This window comes from Anguilla anguilla, chromosome 18 (assembly GCF_013347855.1).
Source record: "Anguilla anguilla isolate fAngAng1 chromosome 18, fAngAng1.pri, whole genome shotgun sequence".
Taxonomy (NCBI): Eukaryota; Metazoa; Chordata; class Actinopteri; order Anguilliformes; family Anguillidae; genus Anguilla; species Anguilla anguilla.
Genome location: NC_049218.1, coordinates 25,853,523 through 25,867,560, shown reverse-complemented (window position 1 = coordinate 25,867,560; position 14,038 = coordinate 25,853,523). Strand labels below are relative to the sequence as shown.

The 14,038-nt window shown below is 47.6% G+C and overlaps 1 protein-coding gene across 4 annotated transcripts in view; it reads right to left on the bottom strand.

Moving 5' to 3' along the window:
• arid4b (AT-rich interaction domain 4B) overlaps positions 1-13,760 on the bottom strand; it is a 52,440-nt gene extending 38,680 nt beyond the window's left edge. For 2 of the 4 annotated variants that reach the window (XM_035400035.1, XM_035400037.1), the window contains exons 1-2: positions 13,546-13,759; positions 10,606-10,656 (exon numbers count right to left, since the gene is read on the bottom strand). In XM_035400035.1, the coding sequence (XP_035255926.1) occupies positions 10,606-10,611 (6 nt within the window). In that variant the 5' untranslated portion in view covers positions 10,612-10,656; positions 13,546-13,759. Of the gene's footprint in view, positions 1-10,605; positions 10,657-11,349; positions 12,596-13,545 lie in introns of those variants that run through there. The other 2 variants (XM_035400038.1, XM_035400036.1) reach the window with 2 other exon arrangements.
• Positions 13,761-14,038: the final 278 nt, after the last annotated feature.

Genomic DNA, 14,038 nt, shown 5'->3' with positions numbered 1-14,038 from the left:
ATTACAGGTGTCCTGCTTCCAGCAGAGGTCTGCCTCTCAATGTTTTCAAATTACAGAGCGCAAAAGCAGGTATTCAGCATTACCGGGAAAAACAGAGATTGTCCAGACAGCTCTCAGCGATCCTTCTGTCTTCGCAAATAACCCCAGCTTTTAGTTTACATCTTTCTATAAATGCTAAACGCCTTCTTTTCATCTTCTTCAAACGTAGGTGTGCACATCCTGACCTTTGTTCAGTGCAGAAGCAGAGCATTTGTTTCTCTTCTGATTATAAGGCTCTTTTGCATTGAATACCCTCCTTCTGTGCTTAAGGAAGTGATCCGCTGGCAAAAATGTACGAATTTAAACCGACGCGCTAGCTCGACTTTCAGATGTGAAGTTCAAAAAAACGTGAGGAGAAAAGTAAAAGTGGTGTAAATGCTCACCAGCAAACGCACAGTAGCTTTTGCTTGTGGCTGACTGACTGACTGCAGTACAGCCGAAACTAAGTAATGCACATTGCTACGATTGCTACGTGCGCTAACCTGCAAAGTAGCTCACGTTCCAGCGTCTCAAAAGGCTCTCCGTGCGAAAACCATGAGCCTTGCATCGTTTTGCCTATAGAACGGCTCCTCAAAACACTGAACTCTCGTGGATTGCCCTTCCTGAACGTTATCGTTTGGTTGTCCTGGAATGCGTTGCCGGGAACCCCCAGGACGCGTCTTCAAAACTGGGGGGACGATTCACAGACAAGAATGAAAAATCCCCACAAATCACTTCCAATTTTAGAGTCCTTTTCGAGTAAACTTGTAGCTAAACAACTTCTCGCAGCCTTGCATTCTTCGCTGTTGATACGATAAGCAAACTATGATCGGCTCATAAGGCACTGAGCTCACTGCGTATGTATTAAACAGCTTTGGAGTGATTACTGCCTCAAACGAAGCCAGCCGAACCGAGACCGTGGAACACCGCCGAACCGTCTGGTGTTCATCGCAGCACAGAACACTGAGAACATGAGTACCGACATGAAAGCAGTAAAATCTAATTCTTTCTCCCGACTGCCTTGTCCACATACAGTACGGTTCCCATGTACCCAGCTGAATGTTTCTTTGAAGAAGTTTCCGGAATGGAATCAGCAGCCTTGCTCGGTTACGAGCCCAGTCCCCCGCTCTGGGCCTCGTCAGCAGGAAAGGGAGCGAGTCGCTGAAGGGCGCTACTCAGGCCAGCCGAAGACGTTTACGCGGCCTTAGCGATCCCCCCTGACGCCCCGGCGCCCTTCGCCGTGAGCTCGCGCGGACGCTGACGGCCTTCCTCACCGCGCCGGCGCGGACCGCGACGCCACTGCAGCGGCTCGCCTCGGGGCGCCGCGAGGGAGCGTTCAGCAGGGCCCAGCGGGGGATCTGGGAACCCCCTTCCAGCGGGCCAGCAAACAGCGGCTCAACGAATGACGGCCCACGTCACTGGCCCCACACTCGGCACACTGGTGACCCCTCTGCCCTATGCAGGCCTATACTGTGTGTGTGCAGCTGCAGAACACTGACACGGATAGGTCTCAGGGATTTCCGGCATAGGGAATTCTCATTTTATGGGCCCATTTTGACAAAACTGTGACCGGTCTCTGCATTAATAAAGCCCATTTCAACAGCCTCGCGCTCAGCGGATTGCTATCATTTGAGCACGCGACGGCAGCACTGCTCCAACGCAAGCCAGTGATGGCCACAGGGGAAAGCTCCTGTGCTGCTGTCACAAAACTGTATGAGAAGTTATATACTGTATATATAGAACAGTTCTGTGTGCAGACTGTATGTATAGACCAGTTCTGTGTGCATACTGTATATATAGAATAGTTGTGTGCATACTGTATATATAGACCAGTTCTGTGTGCATACTGTATATATAGATCAGTTGTGTGTGCATACTGTATATATAGATCAGTTGTGTGCATACTGTATATATAGAACAGTTGTGTGTGCATACTGTATGTAGAGAACAGTTCTGCGTGCATACTGTATGTACAGACCAGTTCTGTGTGCATACTGTATATATAGAATAGTTATGTGTGCATACTATAGAACAGTGCATACTGTATGTATAGACCAGTTTGGTATGCATAGAACAGTTGAGTGTGTATAGAACAGTTGAGTGAGTATAGAACAGTTGAGTGTGTATAGAACAGTTGAGCGAGTATAGAACAGTTCAGTGTGTGTAGAACAGTTCTGGTTCCGTGGCTGCTGTAAATCTCAGTGAAGCTAGCAACCACAGGGCTAGCAATAATAAACCACAATAAGACATTTTGGTTTTCGGCTGTCTGTTTGCATTTGCAAACCTTTTTTTTTTACCAAAATAAATTTACCAAAAGTACATTCTTGTTGGGTTGCTTAAGAAATTAGAATTCTGCCCACAGCTGATGTCTCAAGTTACATTTATGAAATTCTGAGCGTATCCACTCAAAGTCTGGAGCTACTTACAAACTGCATTTATCGAATTGGATCACTGCTTGTTAAATTAAACGACTGCTACGGCAAATGTGTCAAAACAATTTATTTTTTCCCAAAATAGTTTTGATAACTCAAACACAACACAACCAGCACATGTACCATTAATTCTTATACAAATACGCTTAAATGTTTTATGGACCTCCAGTAGAATAACACAGGAAAGTAAAATTGTGTGCTTTTAACAAAGTGATAATCTGACTCTTCTAACTGTCCAGTTTGTAAATCAGTTTCGCTATGTTGTGCAAATTGTCTCGACGGTATAATTATTACTTGGACAGCTGAAAACTGGGGCCATTTGAACAGAAGGCAGTAAAAATCTCAATGAAAATCTTTTTCTCAAAACCAAAACTAACAAACAAAACGAAGTGATTCTCACTCAGTAAAAGTGGGAAGGAACAGATACCTCAGAATGTCTACTGCATGACTCAGATGAGTCTCAGACAACAACATTCGCCCAAGGAATTGTGGCTGAAACTTAATCCCCGCACCAGTTTGGTTGAGATGCCACCTTTGCCTGATTTTTATCCGGGGAAAACCCTGGGTCCATACTGTCTGTCCTGTAAAAGCGTTTTCCAGGAAGTTGAACCCTAGACCCTCTGCTGCAGGACCTGTGATTGGTCGGCTCAGAGCTCAGTCTGCACCACACGATCGGGGAAGAAGCTGGGATTGCCTCTCCTTACACTGAGCCTCAGCCGGACTGGGAACTTAATGATTGTCCACTGAGGGCAACAGTAGCAGCGGCTGCTGTAACACTCAGCTCCTCCCTGCTCTCCTCAGGCTACTCCCCTCTCTCCTCAGGCTCCTCCCTGCTCTCCTCAGGCTCCTCTCCTCTTTCCTCAGGCTCCTCCCTGTTCTCCTCAGGCTCCTCCCCTCTCTCCTCAGGCTCCTCCCTGTTCTCCTCAGGCTCCTCCCTGTTCTGCTCAGGCTCCTCCCTGTTCTCCTCAGGCTCCTCTCCTCTTTCCTCAGGCTCCTCCCTATTCTCCTCAGGCTCCTCCCCTCTCTCCTCAGGCTCCTCCCTGTTCTCCTCAGGCTCCTCCCTGTTCTGCTCAGGCTCCTCCCTGTTCTCCTCAGTCTCCTCCCTGTTGTCCACAGGCTCCTCCCTGCTCTCCTCAGGCTCCTCCCCTCTCTCCTCAGGCTCCTCCTTCTCTCATCAGTCTCCTCCAAACTCTCCTCGGGCTCCTCCCTGCTCTCCTCAGGCCACTCCTCTCTCTCCACAGGCTCCTCCCTGCTCCCCTCAGGCTCCTCCCCTCCCTCCTCAGGCTCCACCCCTCAGGCTCCTCCCCACCCTGCTCAGACTCAGGGGTGTGAGGGTGGGCTTGTGGAGGGGTAAGGAGGCTAAGGACCCCCAATTTGGGCATGCGCGGCCTGATGATGCAGAAATAACGACAGGTTCATCCACCTGCTGTCAGGCTAATTAATCACCAGAGCCAGGGGAGCTAACCCGGCTGGAATCTTGGCGAGTTTAGCCCCGCCCTACACAATATGGGGGGGGGGGCAGGAGCTGTCCTTTTCTTTCATGCAGTCATTCATTGAGAAAGAAGGGTGTTTGTTGTTGCCGTTCAGGGCACTTGACATTGTTTTATCTGTATGCCAGCCAGTGCCCTGCATCTCTCTACAAGAGAGCACATGGGGACATTTCACTTTATACAGCCAATCACTGCAGGACACATATCTACTGCGCTTCATCGCTCTGCAACAGAGCACATGGGGGAATCTGCCTTATACAGCCCATCACTACAGGATACATATCTACTGCAATTCATCCCTCTGCAGCAGAGCACATGGGGGAACATTCCTTAAACAGAGCACACTGTTGGCATTCCGCTTTGAACAGCCGATCCCTACACGATACTTACCTACTGTGATCTCAACACAACACTACAGCACAAGCAGGAGTACCACTCGCTGTCCTAGCACAGGCCAGGCAGTCGGGGCTAAAGCGAAAGCATCGCTTCAGTCGCTATTACAGACGAGTTCACGGATAGGACGGAGTGTAGCACAGTGGGTAAGGAACTAGACTTGTAACCGAAAGGTCGCAGGTTCGATTCCCGGGTTGGACACTGCCGTTGTACCCTTGAGCAAGGTACTTAACCGAAATTGCTTCAGTGTATATCCAGCTGTATAAATGGATACAATGTAAAATGCTATGTAAAAAAGTTGTGTAAGTCGCTCTAGATAAGAGCGTCTGCTAAATGCCTGTATTGTAATGTAATGGATATCCCCCAGCCCAGCCCTAAACACCAGCCCAGCGAGAGAGCTTCCATTGCCGGAGTCCCTGCAATGCCATCCTAACCCATGGTTTTTCAGTGTTAGCCACACCGCGGCTCCTCGCCTGCGAGCGTCTCAGACTCTACTCATTCACCCCCCCAGGCCCTCTGGAGGGCCACGCGGACCATTCCGGAATGTTCCCCACTGCTGTCCGCAAACGAGCACACGATGGAAATCTGCGTACGGTCGCCGGCTTTAGGAACTCCGCGTGGGGTCGTGTCAGCTAGTGAGCCTGACACAACCCCAGGGGTCTATTCACACTCCCCCCTTCCCAAAAAAAACTCTGCCAGACAGACAGGGTGACCTTTCCCCACCAACAATCCTCACGACTTCACATCAAACTCTGGATTGGTGAACAATAAAAGTACATCACACCTCAGCACTGTGTGGTTTGTATGGCCTACTTGGGGAGGGAGGTGGGCACAGGAATTTCTGCGCACTCAGCTACGCTGGAGTGTAAAGTCTGTGCTCGCTATTGTTCGACGCCATTTCGCTTGACTTTGGCACAGTGGTGTTGGCACAGCGAGACCACGCCCAGGACAGGAAGCTCCGCCCTCAGCGGCGCTGCTCAAGCCGTGGAGGCCAGGAGCAGGTCTGCTGCCATTGGCCAGCTGCCAGTCCAGAAACCGGCGAGGAACCGGCAAGGCCGCGTGGCAAGGCCATGTTGATCCGGGGCCAAATCAGGCAAGGCTCAGACTGGGAGTAGATTGTACAGAGCACTAGTTTGTATAAGTGCAGGAGTGTCTCTCTCAACAGCCTGTGTAACGTGCTCAGGTCTGAACGCAGGCCCCTCCTCTCCCAGGAGCCTGTGTAACTGAACACAGGCCCCTCCTCTCCCAGCAGCCTGTGTAACTGAACACAGGCCCCTCCTCTCCCAGGAGCCTGTGTAACTGAACACAGGCCCCTCCTCTCCCAGCAGCCTGTGTAACTGAACGCAGGCCCCTCCTCTCCCAGAAGCCTGTGTAACTGAACGCAGGCCCCTCCTCTCCTAGCAGCCTGTGTAACTGAACGCAGGCCCCTCCTCTCCCACCAGCCTGTGTAACTGAACGCAGGCCCCTCCTCTCCCAGCAGCCTGTGTAACTGAACACAGGCCCCTCCTCTCCCAGCAGCCTGTGTAACTGAACACAGGCCCCTCCTCTCCCAGCAGCCTGTGTAACTGAACACAGGCCCCTCCTCTCCCAGCAGCCTGTGTAACTGAACACAGGCCCCTCCTCTCCCAGCAGCCTGTGTAACTGAACGCAGGCCCCTCCTCTCCCAGCAGCCTGTGTAACTGAACGCAGGCCCCTCCTCTCCCAGCAGCCTGTGTAACTGAACGCAGGCCCCTCCTCTCCCAGCAGCCTGTGTAACTGAACGCAGGCCCCTCCTCTCCCAGCAGCCTGTGTAACTGAACACAGGCCCCTCCTCTCCCAGCAGCCTGTGTAACTGAACGCAGGCCCCTCCTCTCCCAGCAGCCTGTGTAACTGAACGCAGGCCCCTCCTCTCCCAGCAGCCTGTGTAACTGAACACAGGCCCCTCCTTTCCCAGCAGCCTGTGTAACATGCTCAGGTCTGAACGCTGCCCCCCCTTCCCCCCTCCCTCCCTCCTGGCAGGCGGTCAGCGGGGCCTCTCCAGCGCACAATGGCAGCCCTTGTGACGGCTCTCAGCACTGCGACCGCACCCGGAGGGGGGGCGGGGGGCTTGGGGGGGCTTCTGTCCGACTGTGGGGTGCGGCCCTCGGATCGGGGCGTGGGACACGCGGCTCAAACTTAGGGACTTTCTCAGCAGAACTCCGCCCGCTCGAGTTCCTGTGACGGTGCGCTTTAGGCCAGATTCACAGACTTTACTCTGTACGGATGGGCTAGCACGGAGTACGCAGGGATGGGCTCCAGCCATCCACATGATTTAGGGAGCAGTGAATCAGCACAGAAGGACATAATCACAGACTACACTTCAGAGCAATTGAAGCTGTGAGAGAGAGAGAGAGAGAGAGAGAGAGAGAGAGAGAATCAGCTTCAGCTGTGTACCACTGAAACAGATCAGCTTCAGCCGATCACAGTTCAGGAGGGAGAGGGAGCGACGTGCCCGGCTAATGACCACCAAGTGTGCGTCCGTGCTCTCCAGAGAGGGACGTTTGGACCGTGAAGAGCACGGTCACAGTCTGGTTAGCCCTGTGCGGTTGTGGGGTGACCGGACCGTACGGTCAGAACATTCTGGGTCAGCCGAGTGGGCGGGTAAATGGGGCGAGGAGGACGCGGGCAGGGTGTGTGTGTGTGTGTGTGTGTGAGAGAGAGAGAGAGAGATGCTGTAAATTTCACATTTATTTTCAGAAAGTGAGTGTGTGTGTGTGTGTGTGTGTGTGTGTTTGTGTATATGTGAATGTGTGTGTGTGTGAGAGAGAGAGAGTGTGTGTGTGTCTTTGTGTGTATGTGAATGTGTGTGTGTGTGTGTGTGTGTGAGAGAGAGAGTGTGTGTGTGTGTCTTTGTGTGTATGTGAATGTGTGTGTGTGTGTGAGAGAGAGAGAGTGTGTGTGTGTGTGTGTTTGTGTATATGTGAATGTGTGTGTGTGTGAGAGAGAGAGAGAGAGTGTGTGTGTGTGTGTGTGTGTGTGTGTCTTTGTGTGTATGTGAATGTGTGTGTGTGAGAGAGAGAGAGTGTGTGTGTGTGTGTGTTTGTGTATATGTGAATGTGTGTGTGTGTTATTAAAGACATTAGCCAGCCTTTCTGTCTTTATTAAAAACACAAAGCATGACGCAGCACAATCAATCACAGCTGCTCATCCTCCGCTACTTAAGCATGCATTTCTTTTCCAGAGTTAAACGTTCAGCAGGGGTCTCCCCCGGGGGTGGGGGGGGGGGGCACTGACCCCCCAGCAGAGCTGGAGCGCGGTCGCCGTGGAGACACCGCTCAGCGACGGCCCCCCAGTCTCCCCAGTCAGAAGCCCTGGGACCGGCAGCCGTCCCGCGGCTACGCTACCACCGCTCTGCGCACCCACTCAGGGTCATCCTGCAGCAGCAGTCTGTGCTCTAAAGCTCCTTTCAGGTGCTTGAAAACAAGTGCCACAAAAGCCAAGAGATCTTTGCTAAAAAGATTGGGGGCGGCAGTGTAGTATAATGGGTAATGAACTGGTCTTGTAACCTAAAGGCCACAGGTTCGATTCCCGGTTATGACACGTTGTACTCTTGAGCAATGTATTTAACTTGCAATGCTTCAGTATATATTCAGCTGTATAAATTGATGCAATGCAAATGCTATGTAAAAAAAAGTTGTGTAAGTTGCTCTGGATAAGAGTGCCTGCTAAATGTCTGTAATGTAAAATGCCACTTGAACAGTTTTTTGAAAAAAATATCCACTAGTGCCTGACATTATTTGGGGGGGAGTTTCCAAAGTCACACGCTGTAAAATAATCCGGCGCTGAATCGGCTCTTTGTCCTGGCTCTCCCGTCATTTGGACCAGACCAAACGCGAGGCTGATGTGGAGAACTGCCCCAGGCAGAACACACGCGGCCCGGATTTTCCGTCTCGGAGACCGCCGCAGCGCTTAAGCGCCTCGTCAGGAGATGGGCGCGGGGGCTGCTGGCACAAAGGCAAAGGGTTTCCCCAAATCCAGCAACCCTTCCACCCCCCCCTTCCAAAAAAAATTATAATCTTTTTTTAAACAGTCAAAAAAGTCCTTCCTTTCACCACACCGTGAGGTAGGGGACCAGACTTCTACTTCGTAATCGCAAGTTGTTTAAACGCATCTCTGACACAAGGCCTTTTAAGGTCACGTGATTGCTTGAGTCATGCGGACACTACCCACCAGTTAGCAAAGCCTCCGCTTGCATTCTGTCAGTCACAGGGCATTTTCCGGGCCAGAATCCTGAAATAACTTTCAGGATAACTTTTTTAGCTATCTCTGGTCACACTTCTCCAAAACAGAAATGATCAGTACATTTCACTCAATGGAGAGAGCAACCGCTTCTCTCCACCCAGCATACTTTTCATGAGGACCGCCCCATCAGCCGCACGCAGTTTTTCTAGCCCGCGAACGATCGCATTAATAAACACGGCAGCGCTTCTCGTGCGTTTATGTTTTTAACGGTTAAGAAATTATATCGTAAAACCTGCCTGATTACTGCTGTCGGGACTGGCCTACAAATTTTCTGCCGTGGACTCCTAGTGAGTAGAATGCGGTTCTGACGAGGAAGCAGCTGGGCATGCCATTCTGCCGGTGTAAAGACCGTCTCGGGGGAAGGTTCAAAACAAAGACACCGCAAACCTGACGCGATGTTCCATTCTAAACAGAAAGCAGGAGACAAACCGAAGATTTGGTTTGTCAGAATTGAATTCACGAGGACATCTAAGTGCAATTGCAGCACGTCTGCTTCGGCTCTGACTACAGCTTAATGGCACGTCCATTAATGCAGAGGTGGGCGAGGTAGCCTACTTATAACTCACTACTACAACCCCAACACAGACACACACACACACACGATACTTCACTCCACCAGAACAAGAGGCATAAGCCTACCTTCACACAGGTTTGATTTTAACTATGACTCAGCAGTAAGAACTCTGAGCTTTTAAAAGAGAAACTTTCAACCTTAGCAATCTTGGCTCAGGACTCTGCTCGGTCCTGTCTTCTTGATCAAAGGAAAACACAATTTCTCGGGTTCTGGGTGCAATACTTTCCAAAGCCAGTTTGAAAAAGATGCAGTCAACCTTGCCCCTCCTCAGACCATCACAAAACCCTTCAGGACACATGGCATTAAAACAGACACCATTCAAAATGAATGCATCCTAAGGTTTCTTTTTTTATCTAAAAATTGAGGTTAAAATAAATTCTGAATGCAACCAACATGCACGACCAAATATAAATAAATCACACCCCACCGCCCCCCTCTCCCCCCACTACTTTCATGTCAGTCTCACGGCCAATAGGACAAATCCTGCAGGTAATAACCTAGCAGCCGGTTACCATGGAAACAAAAGCAAAACCTGCGCACACTGTCACAAATATAAAGTAGTGGCATTGAGGTTCTAACTTTGCTTTTATGACAAAAAACAGCTCCCTGCCAATGCTATTACTGCGCACAGGGAATGTCTGCAACCCCAGGGTCATTTGTAATGCACACGGCAACAACGATCAATGGATACGATACAACATCCAGGGGATCGCAAACTTTACTGCGATTAATCAATCCTTTCCAGCAGCACTGGAAGTCCCGCATCACAAAGAATGTCTGCACCTCTGCTTCAAATTCAGCAGACTGACCACAGCTACGGGTAGATTACAACAGAATTTAAGGGTGGTCCTAAAAGTCTTGCATGGCTTTTTAACAGCTTGCAGAACAAGCTCACCGAAATGGATTGTACTCTTACCGCAGAAAACACTTGAATAGCCAGATCAAGGCATAGCTCTCATTAAGAGAATTACAGAACACAAAATAGATCAAATCCATAATTTTGCAACAAAGATATTAATGCAGTTGCAGTGCAAGATAATGTAATAAAAAGTAAAAAATCTCGTTTTTAATTCAATAAAGTTATTGAAATATTACATGTTGTAAAGATAGCAAATCATCTGTTTTTGTTGCAAAGCACACTGAACTGTCACTGGATATAAAATGTGCTATATAAATAAACTTGCCTTGCCAATAAACATAGCACAGCATCACTGTCCTACGCATTTACAAATTGACGTTTTTTCATAAGCAAAAAGTTGGAAGTTATTTTGTCTGTGCGCGTGTATAAAACGTATAATGAACAGTTGGACTGGTTTCGTATTAAGTTGTTTTTTTTTTATAAATAAAGCGGAAAAGTACTGTTTCAAACACAAATACAAATATTGTCTCAGTAGCATTGATCGTTTACAAACTCGTGAGAAAGTTTTGTAACATTTACCTTCATTTCCGTTCAAACTTCGTCTTCTTATGATCAGTCCGGGCGTCAATCCTAAAGTTGGAAAAAATATATCCATTTGTATTATACAGTTTGCACTTAGCCTACATAAACGAACAATATACACAACACGAGGAACTCTGAGTTGGTTTTGTTTCCGCCCTCTATTGACATAAGCACTAAAACACATCAATATTATCATGCACGAGATTATTCATCTTTTAAAATTACACCGAGATTGACATACATAAGGGCACACATTGTATTTTGGCCGAGCACGTTAAGCACGTCTGAGACACTAATGAAAAGGAAGCAAGAGAAAATTCGGCGACTGAAAGATATAGAAAGAAGAAGAAAAAAGTTTTGAAAAGTGCACACGCGTGATAGGCTATACCACCGAAAACATTAGCCTAGTCAGTTCACGAGAATTTAATGAGAAATAAAGACAAATAATAGCGTAAATAATGGAATTATACTTTCAAAATGTTTAGCAACGTTTATTTGAAATTAAAAAGTGGAAAATACAAATAATCAGGCTACCTGAACAAGTACCACAGCCGACAAAATAAACGCGAGTCCTCTCCGTACTTCGGACTCATTGTAAAATGTACAGCCTAATGAAATTAGGCTACATTGAAGATCTCGCATCTTCAACCCAGCGGCTACAAGGAATTGCAACGGTAAGAGAAAATGTAGCTTGTTAACTATTCAAAACTCAAAGGCCACGAAAAGGGCATGTTATTGTACCTGCATGTGTTCTACGTCAGTTTTTTTCGCTCTGTATCTTCCTTCAACATTACGCCATGGACAAGACAGTGGCTGTAACAGTTTTTGACAGAGCTAGGAATGTACACCCTGCGTGTAAACTGCCGACAGCAAGGGGTGGTCGTTTCAATTAGGAAATATTTGCGCTCTTTATGTAATGATCATGTCCAGCTTCAATTTCAACGTGATTTTTCCAGTCGATGAACGACTCAGACACACGACCAAAATAAACACAACCAATACACGTAATTTGCATGGCATAAACAAATCTGCCTGTCTTATTGAAGCTGAAAAGTTGAGAGTGGCATAAAAGTACAAGCAGAAAAGAAAGCGATGTCACATGAAATGAACTCGTTAGGAGCAGGTTAGCGTTGTGTCTGCCGAATGTCTAGCGCTGCGCTACAGCAGAGCCGATGACGCCATTTCTGTACCACACAGCAGAAACAGTTCAACAATCCAACAGTACAGCGCAGGAGAAAAACAACGCTTTGACAAACTACCACCTTCACAATGCGCTCAAAATCGTCACCAGTTTTTCTCTGGCCAGGCTGGGAAGACGTGTCATTATTTTTTCACCCTCACAATTGGTAATATGTTGCGAGTCTATCGCTACCAATATAATCGGGTTAATTCGGCTCGTCTTCTCTTTAAAGGTCCGGCAGTGCTAGAGTGCTCGCTATTGCGAGCTGTCGCAGATGAAGGAAAACACGCTGTGATCTTTAACAGGGATCCCTTCGCACCAGATTCAAGCGAGCGTCGAGGGGCTCTCGTGGGTTATGGGAAAGGTGGCAACTTGTTTTCATGCCAATGCAACAAGGTTAGCCAACATTAGTTAAATCAAATTCCATTTTCATTAGGACACCGTAACTCGGTGGCTACCGTCAAATCCCCGTGGACTGCAAACCACTGAGTGCATCGAGTTGCGGTAGGCTATAACAATAAAAACGGACAAGCCCCTTACGAACAAGGTCAAACTGGAAAAAGTAATAGTACATCCTGACAGTCGTAAAACATACACCCTCTCCGATTCACAAACGGGAAGACTTGGAGTGCAGTGAAACTGCAATATCCATTTGACGAAGTACAGGCTACTGCAACAATGTCACCCCACACCAGCTAATCTAATCCAGCCCTCGTTTACCCGACTCGACTGAACTACCTCGTCCAATAGCTACAATTATTAGCACCTAAAACAATGACAATATGTTTCGGGTTAGCTAGTCAACACACATGCAATATGTTCACAAACGTTTCTGCTGAGTTTTAAAAGTAACATTAGGTAGAAATCTCATTATGAAGCACTGAACCAGTTCTATTTTCTTTCCACTCGACCCCGTGTCGTTCTCTGAAAACGGCGAGCAGCTGTGCTTCAGAGTAGCTTGAGGAAGTAGCCAGTGCATTACTTACAGTTAACATTAGCTAGATCTTTGGCGATTTAAAACACGAATTTCAAAAAAAAAAAAAAAAAATTTAAATCAGATTGAAAGTAACGTTAAGCACCAACGTTAACATGCAGCCAGTGAGCTAGACAACAATCACACGAGCACACACTACCAAGCCAGCCAAAAAGCCAAGACGACTGTAGCTTTATTGCAGGACAAAAGCAATGGAAGATCTGATCGCCTCGCGGAAGCAAGCCCTGATTTGTTCGAAATGCATTCAGGCTGTTACAGTACTAAATAGACTTATTAGACTAATGTTAGCAAATGGATCGCTCTCTCCATCTAAACGCGTTCCCACTCTGCGGCTCACTTTGCCTTACATAAGCCTGCCCCAAGACAGGCTTTTCCCTAATCGCTTCTTTGATGCCGAACTCAAACAACTGCTTAAACGGGTCATTTTAGGAATTCCACTTCGGCTTTCTGTTACTTAACTACTAGTAAGAAAGCAGGCTCGAAGGAAATGTGATTAAGCATCGATAGCTCTAGGTATATGTGCAAGTAAGCAAGAAATACACGAACAATAAATAGAAAGAAGGCTTACAATCAAGCAGCCGAACAGTTAAGCAAATATCTTGCCCCATGAATGTGCTTATTCTATCCAATGCGCCGTTTCAACTCCAAACTCGCACTCCTATTATTTTGGGTTACGATTTCTAAAATATTAGTCTTTGAAAACAGTTCATCTGTTTTGAACTAGCTGCTAAAATAACGTTGTCTAATTCTGTCAACATCTTACCTATTAAATGAAGTGAGTGGAATTGACTTCTTTTTTAAAGTTGACAAAATAATTTAGACATCCAAAGATCAAAGTGCAACATAGGCGCTGACGGTTTCGATCTTTTTCGCAAATCCAGGGTTTGTGTCAGGATGCGAACCCGACACAGTTGCTCTTCCTACTGGACTCTTTCTCTCTACACTGCCCTCTCCGTCTGAAACTGACTGACGGGACACAAAACCACCCATCTCCGAGGTATGTTCGCCCATTGGTTGCCATATGTGAATCGCCGCCCATGGCAAATTTCATTGGTCGACCTTAGAAACAAAATGACGTTATTTTTAACGGTGCTATGGAAACATTAAATCTAGGGTAGCTGGGAGATGTATTTATAAAGAATAAAATTGTACCCTTCCACGGCCCTATTTTGTGGACATGGACTAATAGTAAAACTACAAATCCCATAAAGATTGGTCTGACAGGCGCGTTGGAAAATAGACCTAACTGTTGCACC